The sequence below is a fragment of the Amblyomma mixtum genome, chromosome 2 (assembly GCF_055824585.1).
Source record: "Amblyomma mixtum isolate Tamu chromosome 2, ASM5582458v1, whole genome shotgun sequence".
NCBI lineage: Eukaryota > Metazoa > Arthropoda > Arachnida > Ixodida > Ixodidae > Amblyomma > Amblyomma mixtum.
The window spans coordinates 145,760,693-145,781,015 of NC_143013.1; the positions used below are offsets into that span (position 1 = coordinate 145,760,693).

At 47.2% G+C, this 20,323-nt stretch overlaps 1 protein-coding gene and 1 long non-coding RNA gene across 2 annotated transcripts in view; one reads left to right on the forward strand and one right to left on the reverse strand.

The window, feature by feature from the left end:
* Positions 1–13,354: 13,354 nt before the first annotated feature.
* On the reverse strand, positions 13,355–17,144 carry LOC149361168 (F-box/LRR-repeat protein 12-like). Its single transcript, XM_089572605.1, has 3 exons — positions 16,947–17,144; positions 15,754–15,994; positions 13,355–15,232 (listed from the first exon to the last, which is right to left on the reverse strand). The coding sequence occupies exons 1-3, from the start codon at positions 17,027–17,029 to the stop codon at positions 14,489–14,491; spliced, it is 1,068 nt and encodes a 355-aa protein (XP_089428731.1). The 5' UTR covers positions 17,030–17,144; the 3' UTR covers positions 13,355–14,488.
* A 248-nt stretch (positions 17,145–17,392) lies between these two features.
* LOC149361169 (uncharacterized) overlaps positions 17,393–20,323 on the forward strand; it is a 67,320-nt gene continuing 64,389 nt past the window's right edge. Inside the window, exon 1 of the long non-coding RNA XR_016288915.1 lies at positions 17,393–17,507. This is a non-coding gene — a long non-coding RNA (uncharacterized LOC149361169). The remainder of the gene's footprint in view (positions 17,508–20,323) is intronic.

Sequence of the window (20,323 nt, forward strand, 5' to 3'; positions counted from 1 at the left end):
CGCCTGACCACGGGGATCCTGGTGTATACTCAAATATTTGTCGCGGAGCGCATCGGCCAGTTTGGCCGTGTCTCCAGTGAAGTTATGTATAGCCCTTTGAAGCTGTTTTTGTGTCTCAGTACGGGTTTGTGCCGGATCAATAAGGGCGCGGAAGAGGCGCCACGTACTCCGACTCGACATTTGCCGAGCTGCAGTGTTGCATCGGTGCACCCAATTGGAGTCGGCGAGTTGGGCCGCGTATTGTGCCGCCTGTTGGGTGATATCCGCGATGCGAATTTTGAGTTTCCGATTGTGTTTTTGACGACGCCAGCGGCGGACTAGGCTGTGTCGTGCCTCCCAGAGGTGGAGGAGGTGGTTATCCACCGCCGGGCTCGCCTCTGAGAGTTGAACATTTTGCTCGACTGATTTCAAGTGGGATACTAGGTGTTGGGACCACGTTGAGTATCCTTGGTCCATTATCGATTGAGGATTGGTGTAGCTGCTCCTAAATTTGGTCCAGTCGGGTAGTTTTGCATTGGCCTGTGGTCTTGTGAGTGGCTTGGTATGGATTGTAGTGGTAATTATGCAGTGGTAGCTACCGAGGGATTCCTCGGTGTTCCTCCAATCTGCATAGCGAATATTTTTCGTAAAGGTGAGGTCCGGACACGTATCGCGTGTAACGGAGTTACCTATACGAGTGGGTTGCGCGGGATCCGTGTGAAGAGTAAGGCCCAGTGTGGAAACAAGCTCCGCCAACTTGCGTCCGCGTTTCTCTTCACGTGTGTACCCCCTTAAGGTGCTGGGAGCATTAAAGTCCCCAACGATTATGAGGGGATCCCGGTTCGCGACCTTCAAAGCCCGGCTGAAGATATCTGCGAATGTAACATTTGGTAGCTTTGGGGGACAGTACATGTTGAGTATATGTAATGGGGGGTCCTGTTTGCGTAGCGGAAGGATCGTCACCATTACATAGGAGAAATTAGCGCTAAGATCCAGGTCAACCTGGGAGGCCGTGTAATTTTTATGTACGCAGAGGCAGCTCTGCGCATCCTGCTGGTACACCGTGTAACTGGCAAGGGTGGCGCCGTTTCCTGGCTCCTGAAGGGCCACCACAGCAGGTAATTCTGGGAAAGTTGTAAGGAAAAGGCGTAGATCGGCTCGCTTTGTGCGTGCCTTGAATCCGCGACAGTTCCACTGTACAATTTGAATAGGGATCGAATTGCTTCGCGGATGCTTCCTATTTCTAGGGGCGCCCGCCATGATCAAGGGTAGAGTTGTGAGTTTGGAGAGAGGAGGCTTGAGAGCCAGTGGCTCCAAAGAGAGGAGCGTGCAGAACCAGTTCTGAATCGAACAGACCTAACATATAGCAGAACACGGTTATGGTAACAAAACAAAATAAGGTAATGGAGTCTGAGAACCAGAAGGCTAAAGGCATACATGGGATAAGATGTATCTACAAAGAATATGAGTGCGAGAACTTAAAAGGTGAGCATAAAAGTGTTCTAGAAGTCGCAGGCAAGAACGAAACGAAGCGCAGAATCGATTCAGGCAGATAGGAAGCAAAGCTCTTTTTCTGAGAGGGCAACTGACGGTGGGCTAAAACACACGTCTTTTTGCCTGTTAATAGCAGCAGCTTCAATAATCTCTCGGGTCAGTCGGTTTTTTGCTTTACTAGAACTTCTGTTTCGCCGAAAGTCGGAGAGCGGCGGCGGCAAGGACTGCAATCATGACAATAAGTGACAATAAATAGCCAGATTGCCCGATTTTTTGTCATTAGCATTGGCTTTGTGCTCTAGCAGTCTTTTGTTTAGGCATCGGCCTGTCTGGCCGATGTACTTTCTGCCGCAATGTAAAGGGATGGAATAAACGACGCTAGAACATGTGACAGGCGGATCCCGATGCCTTAATTGTAGTGCATTCTGGAACCTTTTTACCAGAGCCATTGACCCGCCGGCAAAGACTGGAAATGCGGTGGGGGGCCGAGAAAATAACTTCAACACCAACCTTTTTTCCAATTTTTCAAGATTGTGGGAAACCTGGTGGATGTAGGGAATCACAGTTAACTTATTGCTGCGAACCTTCACATCTCTTGCGGATTGGCTATCTCTTTGCCCGATTCTTAGCATTTTTTCCGCTTCCGACGGTGGAATACCCAGAATTAAGTAATCTTTTTGCTTGGTTGAAAAAGCTCTTTTTTAGGCTGTGCTCGCAAGACTTGATCAAGAGCTGCTTTTGGCTGGCAAGAATACAATTGTATGTGGCACTGGCTCGAGGTGCAGCTGCACCTTAGAGTCGTCGGCCATGTATGTGAGGCCGGTGCTGCTGCTACAGCAGCACCTCACTTAATTGGCCGCATCGCAGGCGCTCGGTATGCGTGTTGAAGGCTCCTTCAATGCAAATTGGCGGCAGTCTATGCGCCAGCCATGTTGCCGACGGTCTACACTGACAGGAAGTCCACTCATATATGACACGTCCGGCTACGTGACCTGCGGCTGTAAAGCAGCAATGCCTGGAATGAAATAGTGGGCTCTCTTCGACGTTATTATAACGAGGTTCAAGTGTGCCCCAGTTTCTGGCTTTTGCAGGGCACCAGCGAGCCCATTCGCCCAGCCCAGCGCTGGTGCAGTCATGGGTGCATCTCTCATCCGGTTCCCAAAGATATGTCGATCATCTCATTTTCTTTTAGTTCACCATCCCATTCCACGAGTTTCTTCATGTAAAACACCACCCATTCATGCAAGGTCTCACTGAATCAGCGTTAACTCTGTCATCAGCACATGTCCCTCACTCACCTGTTCCACTATGCTGTTAAAAATCAAGCTGGATTAGAAGAAAAATAAACCTGTACATTGTGCTGTGAACTAAGGCTTTCATGCGCCAGATGAGGGTAGAATTTTTCAACATTTTGTAAAAGAGCTTAAGTATGTTGAAAAGCTCCATTTGTTGGAAGCTGCCCTACTTTTTAAAATGTAAAAATGCAAGAAATGTTCACTAATATTTTCTCCTCTGAGTGAATTACGGTGAAAAGCAATGCATTCAAAATAAAACCATGGGATATGTTTCTTCATCAGTTTCTTGTGTTTTGTGAATGAACATAAAATGTGGTTTACATTGATCACTTACCCGCACATCTCGTACGTTGGTCTAGATATCTTCTTGTGCAAGACTAAAACAGTGTGCAAGGTGTGCGTGTCCAATGTGAAGGTGACATAAAACAGCTTCAATGAAACAATTTTGGTGTGAGCATGACTTCCATTCACCTGCGATGCGAGTTATTATCTGTAGCTTGCTATTTACTTCAAAAAGTGGTGGGGTTTAACGCAATTGAACCAAGTACACATGTGAAACAGGGAATACTTAAAGGTGCACTGAAGAGGAATCTGAACTCGTATTTTTACCACTAGAACTCGATCTACACGTTCTGAGTGTTCTTGTAAACTTCGAATCATTGCCCTGTGCGGCCGATTTCCTTAATTTAAGTCGGGTTAACGTCTGGCTCCCGCCTTCTTTTTTTTTTAATTCCCCGCGAATGGTGGGAGGAGTCGACCAACATTTCGCCCAGTCCCATGGCGGCTTGCCGCTCTGCCATCGGCGGAGTGATACATAGTGATCGGCGAAAGCAGAGTCCACGCGTATTTTTATTTCCGTGGGCCTAATTTGCAGCTATGTAGCCTCTGACTAGCCCTATTTATTCACGGAAACCTAAAAGAAAAAAATAAAACGAAAGCAAAGTAGCCACGTGACTGCCTGAAAGGCACTACATGAGACTCCTCTCCCCGTATGCGGGAATTCAAAAAAAAAAAAAGGCGGGAGCCGGATGTTCGATTTAATTAGGGAAATCGGCCGCACAGGGCAATAAATCGAAGTTTCTAAGGATGCTGGGAACGTGTAGATCGAGTTCCCGCGGGAAAAAGACGAGTTCAGATTCCTCTTCAGTGCACCTTTAAGCTTCGCCGTAAAGGCTCTAGTGGGTTAATGCCTATATATGAAGAATTGATTTTTCTACTTATCATTCACGGACGGCGGCGAGTCCTCGTACCACTATCAGCGCAGTAGTTAAGGGATGCGCCACTGCACTACACTGGTAGGTGGCTGTTTCTATCACAGCTACTGGTAGGGACTGTGCAAACCATGTTGCTCTTCCTAACTCCTGAGCAATCTCTTGTGACCAATCATTAATTAACTGCCACGGTGGTCAGTTTGCTCACAATCCAATGGGCAGGTTGTGACGATGCCACAAGGTAAGAAGACAAGACAGGACAAGATTCTTGCTCAGGGTTGGTATAGTCTGGAGTACTGCTTTCACACTGTATTTCATTTAGACTGCCACTTATCTGAGCACACAGTGTACCAACTTCATGCAGTTTATGTAAGGAATGTTTACTTTCTTGATTTCTTTGCGCCAAGGTTGCGCTGCACATCTACTTTCTTGTTGCCACTGACTCTGATGCGTCAATTTGTGCATGCAGTGGTGCCAAGCAACCTCTCTGTTCTCTTCTATACTTCAAACTCACAAAACAGAGAAGCACCAATGTCTCATCAGCACTCTATACATTATAAACACTATCTGTAAAGCATCCCTGACTTCCGTCCACATCTCAGCCCGGAAGCTCCATGATATGGGCCTCTTATTCCCCTTTCCTGATCACTATACCTCCACAGAGACAGGCGGTAGGCTCGAGGGTCCAGCATTGTGCAAAGTCATTGGATTCTAAAGCCTATCTCTACTCCCTTGCACTATCCCCGAGTGCATCTGATCCTTTCCCCCATATCTCCGGTTCGCTCCTGTGCCACATCACACGGCCCCTGGTGTGAATGAGAGGCACAAAGAGTTACACCACACACACCGTTGCATACACTGATGCCACCACCCTGAACGTGAGCTCGGCAGTTTACATTGTCTTTATGCCTTTGCAGCAAGACCCACAACTTCACACATGAGGCCCTTCTTCCCGCTTTGCAATTCCACAGATAGTGCCCATTGTTTGTATACACCATCATGTCCAGATGCTGGGCAGGGCATGTAATGCGAAGGCAAGATAACCGATGGTCCTTAAGGGTAACGGAGTGGATTCCAAGAGAAGGCAAGCGTAGCAGGGGGCGGCAGAGGGTTAGGTGGGCGGATGAGATTAAGAAATTTGTGGGAATATGCTGGGCGAAGGACAGGGTTAACGGTGGCCGTTGCTGGCGAAGGACAGGGTTAATTGGAGAGACATGGGAGAGGCCTTTGCCCTGCAGTGGGCATAGTCAGGCTGGTGATGATGACTTGGAGGCTTTGCTTGCACCAGCCCTGGTGAATTCCCCGTGACGTCAGGGAAGACCTAGATGCCTTCTGTCCTCTGGTCACCATGCAGTGGGTCCTTTGCCATTCACAGGAAACGAGCTGGCTCATCAACTAGTCCTCGATTTCCACATCTTGGTGTCTGTGATCCCCGAGCATGTTCTCATCCCTCAAGCTCCAACAGCCCTGCTCCCTACGCCAATCTCATACCCTTTATCCCTTTCCCTTCACTTTTCCTCTCCTGGAGGGCCAGGCTGTTGATGGCAACCAGGTGCAGAATAAACAGGCTGTTTCACCTAAGATATTCTGCAATACCGTGCTTTTTTCAGCATAGCATCGTCAGCAGTGTAGTGCATCAGAATACAACTGAGACATGCTAACCAGTAGGATGTGTGACTAATATCGAGTAGTTAACTTTGTAACTATTACTGTAAGTGTCCTTATTTATTCAGCATACATTCCACCAGCAAGTAATATCCATATTAGCTTTTAGAATTTCAAAAACGCAGCTACCGCCGGCGCTGTGGCCCAACAAATTTTGCCTGCACAGTACCAAAATACATGCGCTTACAGAAAGCATAGAGGCAAAGCAACCCCTCCAGTGCATGTAACACGTCACAATAGCCAAAATTTGCGGGGCCACAACGCCAAGGGTAACTACATTTTTGAAACTTTAAAAACCAATATAGATATTACTTATGGTCGCTACATGCCTCTTGAAAAATAAGCAGACTAACAGCAATAGTTAAAAGGTTTACTAAATATTAGTTACACATCCTACTTGTTAACACAGCTGAATTGTGATGCGCTACCCTGTTGACAATGCTATGCCAAAAAAGGTGCGCTTTTAACTCAAAAAGCCTATCTTTAAAAGCTGTGAAGCATCTTGTGTGAAACACCCAGTAGTGAGCGCTTGATCTGCGCCATTTAACAAAATGATTCTTTCTCTGCATCTGCAGTCACTGCCTTTCAAGACATAGCTGGTACAAAGCTCTGTCAATTTTGTGTTACCAGATATTTGACAATATGCTTTGTACATATCTCAAGAACGCCTAGTACAATTCGTTCAAATATCTACGAAGATTTCTTGTAGGTACACAAAATTTTAGACTATCATCTTATGACAGATTACTGTGGCATGCAGGCTGGCACCGAGTCACCCACTCATCGGCACACATTCAAGAAAAGCAAATACCACAAATAAAATATCGCATTTCCTTCACTGAACCAGAAAACTTTCACTCATCTTTAAGTATCACTCCGCAAGGTACTACCGCCAGGTGAATGAGGACTGCCGACCAGCCATATTACCTGAGGTTTACTTGTGGCTGATAATTTGTCCGACATGCAGTGTTTTCTAAGCTGAAGACTGTGATTCCATCCCGAACACCAGAAATCAACTCTGAGGTAAACGCTGTTCCTGTAAAGCAACAGCACAAGCAATCTACAAAAAAGGTTCAATAGAAATGACTCAGTGGCTAACGAAACATGTGTGGTTTGACAAATTTAACTTCATTGCAGTTTTTTCAAATAGCTAGGTGCTCAATGGGCCCCTTGTGCACATCTGTCGACCACATCTCAAGGTCTCATCAATCACTGAAGTTTCACAGACACCTCATTAAGCTCTTGAGCCAGTTCGAACACAAACACAAGGATGACATAGTGGCAAAAAAGCTACCACAAACACCCGTGGTCCATTAACCAGACAGTATGTTAGTGTTCCCTACAGGATTCCATCAGAGCCAAATATGGGGAAAGCAGTTCATTTCGAACTTCAGTTTTGTGCTCCTAACCAACGAGTCGAAATCAAATCAACTATAGCAAGAGTGGATGCCTCACAGACAGGCTGTGCTGCAAGAATGATCAAAGACATGCACACCATGTCAGAACGCACAAAGACCCTTCAGTTTTTCTTCTGTTGCTCACAGGGGGATTTTGACGCTAGTGATAAAGCAGCAACAAAAATTTTTAGGTTTTAACGTAGTTAAACCGAGTAGAGGTGTGGAAGCATGTGTTTGCAAGTCTGGCAATGATATTAGACTCAGGTTTAGCTCTGTTCCATGTTAAACTGATCTGACCTGTTTGCACCATACATCGTTGATGAAGATGACGACATGCAATGCAGAGTGCCAGAGTGCGCTGCAGTTCCATGTGAGGCGTGTTCAGCTGCAGCGATGACCTAGTACTCTCATGCAGCAATCTGCGAAGCTGATCTGTTCGCACTGGTGTGGGTTCGACTCCCAGTTGTGGATATTTATTTGATTTCTTTTTAACTTGACATGCCGTTGCTACAATAGTCAATGGCACAAGAAAGTCCGAGGCAAGTTTCATGGTTGGTACTAGTGAGCGTAAGAGTGCTTTCACAATAAAGCGCAAGGTAGGAAGGCAGATTCTGGGAGAGGGATAATACGGGCTGGTTGGTACATGTCGACGGAAAAGAAAAAGCGTTTTTCGAAGACGCGACAGAGGACAAGACAGACACCTGCGCTGACTAGCAACCAAAATGATTTATTGCAAAAATTGAAGCAGCATATAAAAGACACCTGGCGAGCAAGATAACAAGAGCAATAACAAAAAAAAGGAAAAAGGAAAACCACACGCCACGCACTTGGGAAGAACTATTCATGGTCACTGATTAAGATAAGCATGTTCCTGTGGGAACAAGACTATTGATGGGCTACTGAAACATGTGTCATTTGCATTTTGTATATTGTAGGCCTCGGAAATGAGGTTTGTGGGTTCGACTCCCGCTGCCAGCTGGGTACCCACCGGTTTCCTCAAAATGGGTGCAAGCTATGCCCCGGCCTGGTGTTCGGTTTCCTGGGGCTGCATAGCTTGGGAAAGGAGCCTGCGCCTTCAAATCCAGTCACTGTGGGCTTAACGACTTAAATGTCTTGTCTTTATATCTGGAGGACATGGTGGTACAGTTCAAAAACGCTTCACACTTCTTGCACTGTGCACAATGAATGGCAAGATGATATCTTTGGCATGCTCACGTAGGCGGTCGCTGATGCAGAGTCCCGTCTCACCGATGTAGAAATGGCTGCACGACATTGGAATGCAAAAAGAGCGACTATGGACAACGCCAACCGTTGCATCAAAGAAGGTGCAGAGTCCCTAGGCCAAGAGGTGAAGAAAGGAAGTATGCAACGCCTCAGTGTCGCCACTGGAGCCTTCAGGGATGCAGGCATCAAGTTGCTCCAGTCCGACAAAGAGGGAGGCTGCATCATGGCGCCAAATGACTTCTATTAACAGAAGGCTCAAGCAGCTCTCCATGCTAACGCCCGAGATGTCAAATCACTAAAATCTTCAAAATTGCAAAACAAAGCAGTCCAGCTATGTGAGCAATCCGGCCTATCGAAACTAGCCTCTTGTATCAAGGCATACAAGGGAACCAACCTATCAGTGTTCTTTATGTGTCAAGACACACAAAAATCAGTGCTCCGTCTGTGTGATCTTGTCCGAATGCGGCATGTGGCAGCGTGAAGTTGCAGCGTTTTTGCACAGTGCCTTTTACACCTAAATGTAGCTGACCCATCCCTCATCAGAAGGCCCAAGGCTGTATCAAACTTCCCTCAATATAAAGAAATTCCTTCAAATGCCTACCTCTAGTAAGCGCCTTTTCTGTTGACGTGAAGGACCGATACTATTCCTTGCCGCGGAAATAAGTGAATGCACTGATCGCTTCAGAGTGACGTTCCAGAACACATGTGGAATGAAGCTTAGCATTGACCGCTTCAGAGTGATGATCCAGAACACATGTGGAATGAACGTTAGTAGTTTTCTAGAGATGGTGAATGGGTCGTAATCTGTCTCAGGTCTTGCCTTGCTCTGATCTTGAGTGACCTACTTCTTGCTTGTTATGACAGCCAAGCTTGATGACACAACCGTTGTTGAAGTCATGCGCTACATTGTAGACTTTTAAATTTTTTACCACACTGATAACGCTCAGCAAACTTAATGTCTTACAGTTGACTACAGAGTATATCCCACTAACAACAGGCGCTTAGGCTTTTAGATCTAGAACTTATCTCTAACGAACATTTGTGTTGGGTGTATTAGCCATGGTCCTGATGGGCCTTTTCAACAATGCTTGCTTAAAAGCTGCATTGCACAGGTCATGCGTACATCAGACAGAAACCAGTTTCCAGACACAGGTGGACGACCTAGACCACAAGATGCCACATGAAGATTTTGTCAAGCATTGTGGAATCTTTGCTTGCAGAGTCCAGAATCCGAAGGAACAAGCACCCCAATGCTGACAGGATGGTCATGAAGAAAACAGCATGTATCCTGTATGTGCCCAAAGTTTTGCACAACCTCAAAAAGATTGTGAGTAAAAGCGGGCGTGAGGTTGTTCTTTTCAGCACGGAATAAACTAGGAGGGCTGTGCAGAAAAGTGAACGAAAAAGGAAAAAGAAAAGAGGGTGTCAGAAAAAGCACCAGAACAAGTTTGTTGAATGCAGCATTCATGTAATGTACAAGATTCCAAAGTCATGCGACCATTTCTGTATCAGTGAGACAGGACGTTGCATCGTCTGCCTACGTGAGCATGCAAAAAATTTCTAAAACAAGTCGCAAAGAAATTATTTTGCCATTAGACTGCACAAGTCTGAAGCATTTTTTAGTTGTACCGCCACCATCTCCACATATAAAGACGAGACCTCGAGGCTCAGCCTACGAAATACAAAATGCAAATGATGCGTGCATCAGCAGCCTGTCGATAGCCTTGTTCCCGCAGGAATGTGCTTATCTTAATCAGTGACGATGGACAATTCTTCCAGAGTGCGTTAAGTGTGGTCCCCCTTTTTTCTTGTTATTGCTCTTGTTATCTTGCATGCCAAGTGTCCTTTATATGCTGGTTCAATTTTCACAATAAATCATTTTGGTTGCTAGCCAGCGCAGGTGTCTGTTCTATGTCCCGTCTTCAAAAGCACTGCTATTTCTTTTCCGCAGACATATTCTGGCTGGTTGCTACAGCAGCACGCTATGCACCACGTGCACTGACTTAATGGGACACGTGGCGGTGCTGTGCAAAAGCTTTATAAATCAAGCAGGACCTAAAATTTCGTACTACTTCAGCCTCTTAAAAAAGAATTTTTTCCTTGCATGCACATTCGACACGATCGTTTGGAGCAGTGTTCGCAGCATCGTTGAAGCAGATGTGCAAAACATGTGCACACCGTGTACTGACGGTAGGTGGTAAGGGACGGGAAAACAAAACTGGACGGGACTGGATTCCATCCGCCATCTTTCTGGTCACAAATCGAGAGAAGGAACCAGTCATGTCTCCGTGCCACGGCATGTACAAAGGAGGGAATGGAAGGGACAATGGACCCCATATTTTGTCCCATATTGCTCCCTCCTGCTACCCAGAAGAAGTGAGAACCACAGCGGTGGCTCAGTGGTTATGGTTTGAGGCTGTTGACCCGAAAGACACGGGTTCGATCGTGGCCGTGACGGTCGCATTTCAGTGGAGGCGAGATGCTAGAGACGCATGTCTCGAGCAATGTCAATGCACGATAAAGAACCTCGGGTGGTTGAAATTATCTGGAGCCCTCTCCTATGGCATCCCTCATAGCCTGAGTCGCTTTGGGACGCTTGGGAGCAGAAAACTTGAAAAGGTGCTACAACGAGCTTTGCCCCCCCCCCCCCCCCCCCCCCCCCCCCCCCCCCCTCCTTTCTTTTATGAAGAGCCCTGTGCATGCTATGCTCTGCACATGGTGTGGGATCCTCAGCCTCTTTGCATTTGCTGCAGCTCTTGGTCTCCAGAATAGCGTATTGATGCAGCCTTGGCACAATTTCAGCAAAAGCTACCAATTTTCAGCAGTATGCAGCAGGTTTAATGCAATTGTGCAGGTTGGCACGATTGACACAGCATTCCCACCACTGCATCGTGTGAGTGACTGGTCTAAAATGCGTGCAAATACGAGGGGACTCACATGATCCGCCCGCCTGTATCACTGGTGAGTGGGTTGCAAAGCAGCGCCACAGTAAATCTGTTCCCAAGTACGCTCATCCCATGAACTTCTGCTGCCAAGTTCAGCAACAAGTTCAGCAGTAATTTTTCTAAGCCACACGAAGCACTGCCTCGGACCATGCAGTCAAGTTTCAATATGCTAGCTTTTGATGTTTGAAACTTTATGCAGTACTTCAAAAGACGATTTACAGTAACAATTAGAGGGAATGGAAGAAGAACAATATATGGTACCTTCAACACAAAATGGTCAAAGAACACTTGCAGTCACCGTTCAAGTGCCACATCTAAAAAATTCGCAGACACCTAATTACACTATGAGTTGCCATTACGACAGCATTAGAAGCTGTTGATGCCTATACCAGAAGTAATGCTACTTCCCCCTAGTCCCTAATGGGCGAATTTTATGACCAGCAAAAGATTTTTTTGAAGTGAAAGCTTCTCTAGGGGACCTCAGGTTTCAATCGGGAACCATGCAAATTTGACCTTCAAATGACCTTGAGCTTCGAAAACAAAAGAAAGGTGCATAACTAGCCCCCTGGAACCGTGGACACCTTAGTTGCGCTTTAAGCTACGAAACCAATGGAGCCATTGGAGCTTGGAAAGCAAAGGCGCACAACTGCCCTCTTGGAACAGTGGACACCTCAATCGTGCTTTAAGCTACGTGGCAGTAGTGACAGATGTGCGCTGCATGCTTTGGCATTGACAACCTAGTGGCAGAAACGCTGCACTGAAGCCATGGGCTGTCGGCGTTCATTGTGTTCATTGGCGCTGGCATTGTTTTACACTGCGATGATTTTAAAGGGACACTGAGGAGAAATTGAAGCTGGCTTGTATCGACAGAATACCAGCTCCTGATTACAAAAACGCCCCTCATACTGACAACAAAGCTCTTGTAACGTAGAAAAGAGCAAGAACCAAAATACAGGTATCGCCGCCACAGGCCAAACTCGCAAGTACAAGCTTATGACGTCATAGGACAAAACAGTGTTGCTAGAACCAATGGTTCTAGAAACATTAGAACACGAGAAGCCACGAATCACTGTGGCGCAGCAAATGCATGCGCAAATCTCCTTGACGTCGCCAGATGGCGCCACATATCCGGCAGCTACGCGCGCGCCTGCAGCATCGGGATCAATCAGCGCCTGCTCTCCGGCAGTAGGCGGGCTCCCGGTATTCCGCTAGCGGTAACAAGGTACACGGTATGCTAAAGGTGTCTATTTGCGAGAACTTCGTTGACGACTCCGAGAACGGGATCCACCGTAACGCTGGCAAAACGCCGGTGCAAACGTAAACGAAGCGACTGTAGCGACGGCCGCAATAGCCGATAGATGCCTTCAACGTGCGGCCGGCAGTAGCTTTGTTTTCGGCTGCTGCCAGGCCGCACTGCTGGCCGTCAGAAATCACGGAGTCTGCGTAACGTCATGCGCACGTCATGTTTCACGTCACTTAGTCCTGTGTCGTCATAGGAGAATCCCAAGTTTGAATCAGAGCGGCGGGAAAAACTTCTTCAACTTCGAATCCAAATTTCTCAGAAATAAATTCATCTTTCGCTGCCGGCCAAGTGGCAACAAAGCCATGAAATGCCAAACTATCGGATTTTGCTGTAAAAAAATATTGATAGAGCTCTCCTCACTGTCCCTTTAAGGAAAGGAAGTGCGCATAACTGGCTCCCTGGGTCTGTGGTCGCCTGAATCGCACTAATAGGTATGTAGGGTGATGAAAGAGAGGGATGTGGGCTGCAAGTGTTAGTGCTGACAACGTTATGGCAGACATGCGGCACTGCTGCAATGGGCCGCACCGTTCATTGGGTGAGCAAACTCTCGCGATCTACCATTAACTACCACCTGCCAGGGTGGCAGGGTGGGCGCGCTGCCTATCCAGTGTCCGGAACGCACTCAACATTACAGACGCCAAGCCGCTTATAGCTGACCAATACGCCGTAGCTTTCGCTCTCTAGCCAGGTTAAACAGTAGTTGAACCGCACCAGTGTTTTCTGATGACACTTCTAATGATATCGGACTAAAAGGGAAACATTGAGAAAGACCCTTCATAACTGCTCACAGCAGAACTAAAGTTGTTTGCTCTCTGTAGTCACAGACACAGACTTGCTGGCACCCATGCAGAACAGAAATTTTTTAATGCGCCATTAAGATTAATAAAATAAAGTGCTTTGCTCCATTACATTTACAACTCTCGTGCCAATATTTTTCGTGTTCTATATTTATGCTCGCATACTGATAAATAAACGGTACTAATAAAACAGTACAGAAATAGTGTGAGCACTGAAGAAAAATGAGAATACACCACAGCAGGAGTTAAGCCAAACATACAAGGCATGCTAATTTCATCATCTATTAGCATGTCAACAAAAGAACTAAAACAAATGGACAACATGTGCATGATCATGTAAATCAACCAGATGACCAACCACCGCCATCTCTGTTAAGGGCTCCCTATCTTCAAGGTTGCACATATACGGACGCAAAAATAGCTACAGGTACCAGCAGATGATTTAGCTGTGGTGATGTAATCAGCTATGCAGAACTTTTTGCTGGGATAGTTGGTGCACGATACGGATCGAAGAAGTGCCAACATAGACGGAGACAAGAAAGTGACATGGACAAGCGCTTGTACTTGACACTCTTTGGTGTTCATCTGTGTTGGCGTCTTTTTGGTCCGTATTATGTAATCAGCTATGCTTTCTTCAAAACACCACAACAAATCTAAGGAAACTACCCTAACAAATACTGGACAGGGGCTCTTCTACAGCTGCCTAGCCAAGGTATTGCCTTTTCTTTTTCTGTGAGCATGACATTGAAAGGGGCCACACTAGTGTCCCAACCCTCAGCCCAAGTCAGCATCTTGTGAGAATGCTGCAAAGAAAACCTACCACCCTGTCCACCTACAAATTAGTCCACCTACATGGCCTATCATTGCATGAAGTCCTACACATAAATATGTACCTCCACTTATGAAGTGGAATGCCACCTTTATGAAACACAACACATGCAGGGTGCACATCACGTCCACAAGCCATGACTTCAACTAGCTGCATAAGGCCTCGTCTATCACAGCACAGACAGTGGAGTCAGTGACTTTTTGAACCATTCTCCCATGGTGGAACACACACAACAGCTTTTCAGGTGCAATAAGCGACACATCACCGAGAAAAAATGCGATTTTTCACACTCTGAAACGGCACAAATTTCCAGCAGCCAGGCCTCTCCACCACTGAATCAGTGCCTCATTCAGCCAAGAGGGGTGACAGGCAGTTTCAGGTTCTGCACCACATCGGAGGCAAAGTGGCGGCAGAAGGTGCTGGCATTGACGTAGAACGGCAGAAACTGCACAAACTGGCACGAGCTGGGCACGGCCTCCTTCACCCTGGCCCTCACGTCGGCCGACATGTGGCGACTGGTCACCGCCAGCCACACCAGACGCGGCACCATCTCCAGGAGCCGGTACAGCGGCTCGTCCTTCACTAGCGTCCTCCGGAGGCAGATGTGAGACAGCTTCAACTTGCGACGGCCCCGGAGCTGCTGCGAGACCGACACAAACGCCTCGCCCGTGCACGCCGTGTGGCCTAGAAACAGGAACCGAAGGTTGGCGCCATGCAGAAGGATCATCTCCACACCCCGGTCACTGACGTCGGTCCCCTCAATGTCGAGGGCAACGAGATGGCTGATGAGAGGCAGGATGTTGCTCAGGCCTCCGTCGTTGACGCGGTGACAGCCTTCCAGACTCAATGCACCGAGGGACGGCCACTGTTCCAGCCGGCCCAGTTCAACACTCGACATGAGGTTGCAGTCGGCGAGGTCAAGGAGCTGAAGACCGTGCGGTGGAGGGCGTCCAATGTCGGCACGAAAGAACTCGGCTGGGTGAAAGAAGGAGCTGCGCAGCGAAAGGTGAGTCAAGGTCGGCGGGAGGTTTGAAACTGACATGTCGGTGGTTGTCATGTTGCGTGCAAGGAAGGCGTCTGTGAGGTGAAGTACCTGCAGAATGGAAGCCACCAGCAAAAGAAATGCATCGGTGAATTGTTATTACTACTTCACTCTTGAGCAAACAATTATGGAAAATGAAGGTTACGACAAATACAATGAGATACAGGATGCTGATCCGAAAGACGCGGGTTCGATCCCGGCCGTGGTGGCTGAATTTCGATGGAGGTGAAATTCTAGAGGCCCGTGTGCTGTGCGATGTCAGTGCATGTTAAACAGCCCCAGGTGGTCGAAATTTCTGGAGCCCTTCACTACGGCGTCCCTCATGGACTGAGTTGCTTTGGGACGTTAAACCCCAATAAACCAATGAGATACAAGAACAAAATTGACTACACAAAGAGTTCAATGCCACAGATTGAGAGGGACCTCTTTCAGTGCTTACTCTGATGGCCTTGGCAACTGTAATTACGAATGGTCAATTTGTGCCACTCAGTAGCTGAAAAATTGTGATGGGCCATGAGATCACCTTACTTCCCCTGCAGTTCGCACAAATCTCAAGAGCTGTGACCACTCGCCTTCAGCGACGGGCAGTGCTGCGTGAGGTGCTTGAAGAACTTGGGCGTGAAGGTGTGCTGCGCCCTCCGGTTCGAGAAGAACATGTGCGCGTTGCCGGATATCCGCACCTCCACGACGTTCGCATCAGCGTGGGTTCGGAGGAGACGCCAGGCCTGGTGCGCCGACAGTGGGTGCGTCGAAACGTCGATCACCTTCCGCAACACCTTGTCGCGAGCAACCCGTCGCCAACGCCGGCACACGCTGAAATGCCATTCCATGAAAGACAACGCGTCAGTGAATACCAGCGTCAAGCACTGTCGAGGCTATCTGTGTGACGCTGAAAGTGCCATTGAAGCAAACGAGCAATACAAATTCATCAGGCCGTCTAACAAGGCACCAACATAAAGTGGTCAAGAAAGGGCTGCTACTGCTTTGCACCGTGCAGAAGTTCGTGTGGCGCCTAGGAGCGTAGTCAGATAATCGGTAGGCTGGACAGTCGGCTCCTTCCTCGTTGGCGTTGCATAACCCTCCTCGCAACGGCACCCCTCCTCCTCCGCTCTAAAAGTGTGTTCGTCGCATTTTCCCGTTGTTTTCGTTTGTTACTGGATGTTTCTATTGCACTGATTTGTGCACCTTGTTTGAATTATTCGTAGCGGCGACTTGGGTTTTCTTATAATGTTTGCACTCCTTACTTTGCACCAGCGGAAAATAAAATTGTGTGCAGTTGACCTACTGCTTGCCGCTGTCCTAGAAGGAATGAATCGAGCTCCGAAAAGTCTACAGAGAGAATACTGATGCTGCATCTAGTTTGTTTCATTCGGGCTGCATTTGCTCAAAACAAATTAATTTCTTGCCTTTCCCATCGAATGCCGATTGCAATAATTATCCGGCAATTCCTGAGCGTGGAAACGTTTTCGCGGTATCAGCGCGGACGCCAAGCAGTCACAAACAAAAACAGCTGTCAGCTCTTTCTGAAGACGACAATCGACTTCAGCTAACGTCCAAACTTATTGTGCCCAGTTGTAAGCGTGTCCAAAACATGCAGTTGAGGCAGTCCGTCACCCATCTCGAGCTCTATGATTCGCATTAATTTATCCATACACTGTGTGCTCAGAACGTAGTTCGCGAACGCCCAGAAAAGACGTTTGCCGAATTCGCTGAGACAAAGCTGGATGGACATCTCGCCAGGTAGGAAACACAAATGGTACGTTACCTGGCGCAGGAACAAAGGTCCTTGAACTTCAGGTGTTGAAACATCTCTAGAAGAAGGCTTTCCGGTAGGTCTTCGATTTCCATTGCTGCTTTCAAATGGCGCAAATAATGAATCGCATCAATTTTGTTCGCACTGATTGTACACAAAGTTTACGTACACATGGGCGCCGCCATCTTAAGAAATTCATAGATGACGCATGGAGGAAAGAAATGAATGATATGATGCGTGGATAAATGACAACACACAACCACTGATCTCCACAAGGTGCCCATTACATCTCCTGAATAAATTTATAATCAATAAATTTTTTTTAAATTTTAATTACACAACAAAAATTACGTTGCTCATTTTTTTAACTAAACTTTTGTGGCTTTGACAGCTTTAACTTCAAATATTGGTTGACTCGTCACGAGCGTCCCCTGCTTATCGTAAACCTTCACGTGTTTGGCCGCCGCATTTACGCATTTACTGCGCGAATATGAGCCCGCGGTTTTTGCTCTTGGGCCCTGGCGCTAGTGGCTAACCGTCGCCCACTTGCTCAAGGAATGGAGCTTCATAAAGGCAGGTTCAAACGCCTTGTCCTTATGTTGTGCAAAAGTTGGTTTCGAGGAAAAGACAGTGAGAGTAGTTTCGTGGCTGATTGTTATTAAGCGGGCGGAGGACTGAAATGCTCAGAACATTGTACGCTTTCATGCTGGCAGTTTTCTACTAAAATAAATTTATTTGTAGATTCTTGCTCGTGCAACACTATGTCACTCTGCATTTGCCTGTTCTTTTTATCGGTTCAGACATCAAGCACAGCGAGCTAGTTATGTTTCTTGGTGGTTGCATTCTTGCCACCGGCATATTTCATATCTGTTGGTTGCATTCGACGTGGTTTCGGAATTCTTTCACAGCGGCCATGCATAGCGTTTAAAATTCATCCCGATTTCTTTACCAGTTATTCTAGCTTTGATTCAAAATCTTTATTTCCAACTTCACTTGTGGTCATTTCACGTACTTCTGAGTAGGTTTTCCGCCTCTTTGTGGGGGTTCTACGCCGTATCCTGGTGGATAGGTGCGATTTCAACTCTGGTAAACAGTAACTTCTTGCGAACTCGGGCCTGTTTGGGAGGAAAGGCAAGCAGTGTTTTCGAAATTTGCGGCGAGCTGTCATTATTGAAGTTCGCAAGGACTTCTGTTCCAACTTGCTTTTGTGAAATGCAGGCCGGCATCTTTGTTTCTCTAGAATTGACTTAATTCTTAAAAATCAGAACTATGTATGGGAGGTATTCACTGAGGCCGCGCTACCAGACGGCGCGAGCGTCGCCGCGGCAAACGCGCCATGTTTGCGGTCGTTTCACGCCAGCTCGCGCAGTGATCACGGTACGCCGTGAGGTACCCGGCAGTGATCCGTAACATATTTGCACGTTGTTATTACATGCATCAGCGACCGCGTACGCTTATTGTGCATGAAGTTTGCAGCAGAATTCCTCTGTGCCGTGATAAAACAGAGCTGCCCCAACTCAGCAGCAAAACTGGCTGGCTGCACTGCACATAAAAATGTACACGACTTGCTGCTTTTAATATCAGTTGATAACTGTCAGCTAGTCATTCAAGGCACATCGTGGATAAACAGCACGATTAACTACCGAAATTCCAAAACTAGCACCGCAGAAACTGATAATTCCAGCGGCAGAACGGTCAAACAAATGCTCGCAGCACGAACGTCAGACCCAGCGAGAATATTTTGCAGTTTTTATTGTAGCTACGTAGCGCTGCTTCGAGCCGTAGCAACACGTCACTTTCAGCAGATAGAGGTGACAAGTTAAGCTACAGCTAAGCGAACAGACCCTTCGAATTACTCACCTCTCCAAAAACAGCACTTCGGCTTTCGGCACCTCGGCCTTCGGCACCCTAAGCACGGCTCTTGGACTCACCCGCTTGTCAAGTAATTGCACCCTCTCATAGGTTTGTATGCTTTAATTCCTTGGCCTGTCAGCAAACTTAAGCCGTGCACAAGATGGGCCTCGATACCGGTGAATTCAACGCGCGGAAGCAGTCCTGTACGTCGCACACCATGCCGGCGCCTCCGCATTCCTACGGGGGGTCGACCTTTTCACAAGGTAGAAAGAAGCGTGCCCGCTCTTTTCCGCTTCGCACAGTTCACGGAATATTTACTCAGTCACGCGGCGGTACGGGTCGGGCAGAAATTACCTGCGGCGAGACGCGAAATACACTCACATTTCACCCACCACCAGCTACTTAAACGCTGCGGCTGGCTGCGGCGGACGCGTGCGCGACCACCAACATGGCGAATGCCGCGCCGGTCGCTAGCGCCCCTTGCGGATGACGTCATGTGAATACCTCCTATTAGGAGAGCTTATACCTCTACGGCTCGCTAATATGTCTGAAGTAAGCAGCGCATTTTGTTAGTGGAGTTCGGTAAGGGTGGGAGGGTGAGGCAATTGTGACATTGTGTTCAGCATACATGCCCTCATATTGTCTGTGTTCATGTGGCTGTTGGAACAACTGAGACCTGCAAGCGGTTGAATGTGCTGTTGGGGTGGAAATGGCCGGTTGTACTGTGCAGTGATCATTGGTTTGTGGTCTCTGCCCGCCAGTTGTCATACAACCCAGCTGTGACTTTGTGCAGTTAGGGGGCACTGCTGTCATCGAGCCATAGTGCATTTATGCCCTGTAACTGTCACTCCGCAGTGGCTAACTGTCTCTTCCATCACTACTAAGCTAGCACAAAAAAAGGGATGTACAGAAGATTCTCTCCTCTTCTGTACATTCTGTACAACATTAGAACAAAAGTTCTAATGTTGTCTCTCCTTTCCATTTGTGTTGCCTCTCCTCTTCTGCATGTTCTGTTTTTTTGTGCACAAATTTTATAGTCTGGGAAAACACAGCCATGGCCATTGAGACAGCATTTAGTTTTGTTTATTTAGTTTAATTTTATACACTGCAGCCTCACATGAGGCTATGGTTGGAGGAGGTAAAAAAATGCACGGTAACAATCAGCAGCTCATGATATACCGTGAAAGCGCAAGAAAATGTGCCATAGAAACGTGTCAACTACAAGTCACAGCATTTAAAACTCTTACATAGGTAGTCAATCATCTGAGTGATTGGGGCCCATGCCAAACGCCAGAAGCACCAGCAAGGGGGGATCTTGCTGCCTAACCTTAAAGTATAGATAAGCGGCTTTTTCAGTGGTTGGGAATGTTGTTATATCAGAAACCAGTAATTGTATTTTATGCTTTTGTCACCAAATTAGGATGTTTCATGTGTACAGCATACATTGGTCTCTGGAGTCCTTTTCAATTCCATTGCTGCTCTTTTTGATGAGTTCATAGTCAAATGTTGCACCTTTGGCATAGTTGACTGACCAG

Bases quoted from the DNA above. Each gene is read 5' to 3' on its own strand.
- LOC149361168 (XM_089572605.1), bottom strand. From the start codon at position 17,029: ATGGAAATCGAAGACCTACCGGAAAGCCTTCTTCTAGAGATGTTTCAA. The intron at 15,995-16,946 runs GTAACGTACCAT...ATGGCATTTCAG, and splicing joins GACCTTTGTTCCTGCGCCAG to CGTGTGCCGGCGTTGGCGAC. The intron at 15,233-15,753 runs GCGAGTGGTCAC...TCCATTCTGCAG, and splicing joins AGCACTGCCCGTCGCTGAAG to GTACTTCACCTCACAGACGC.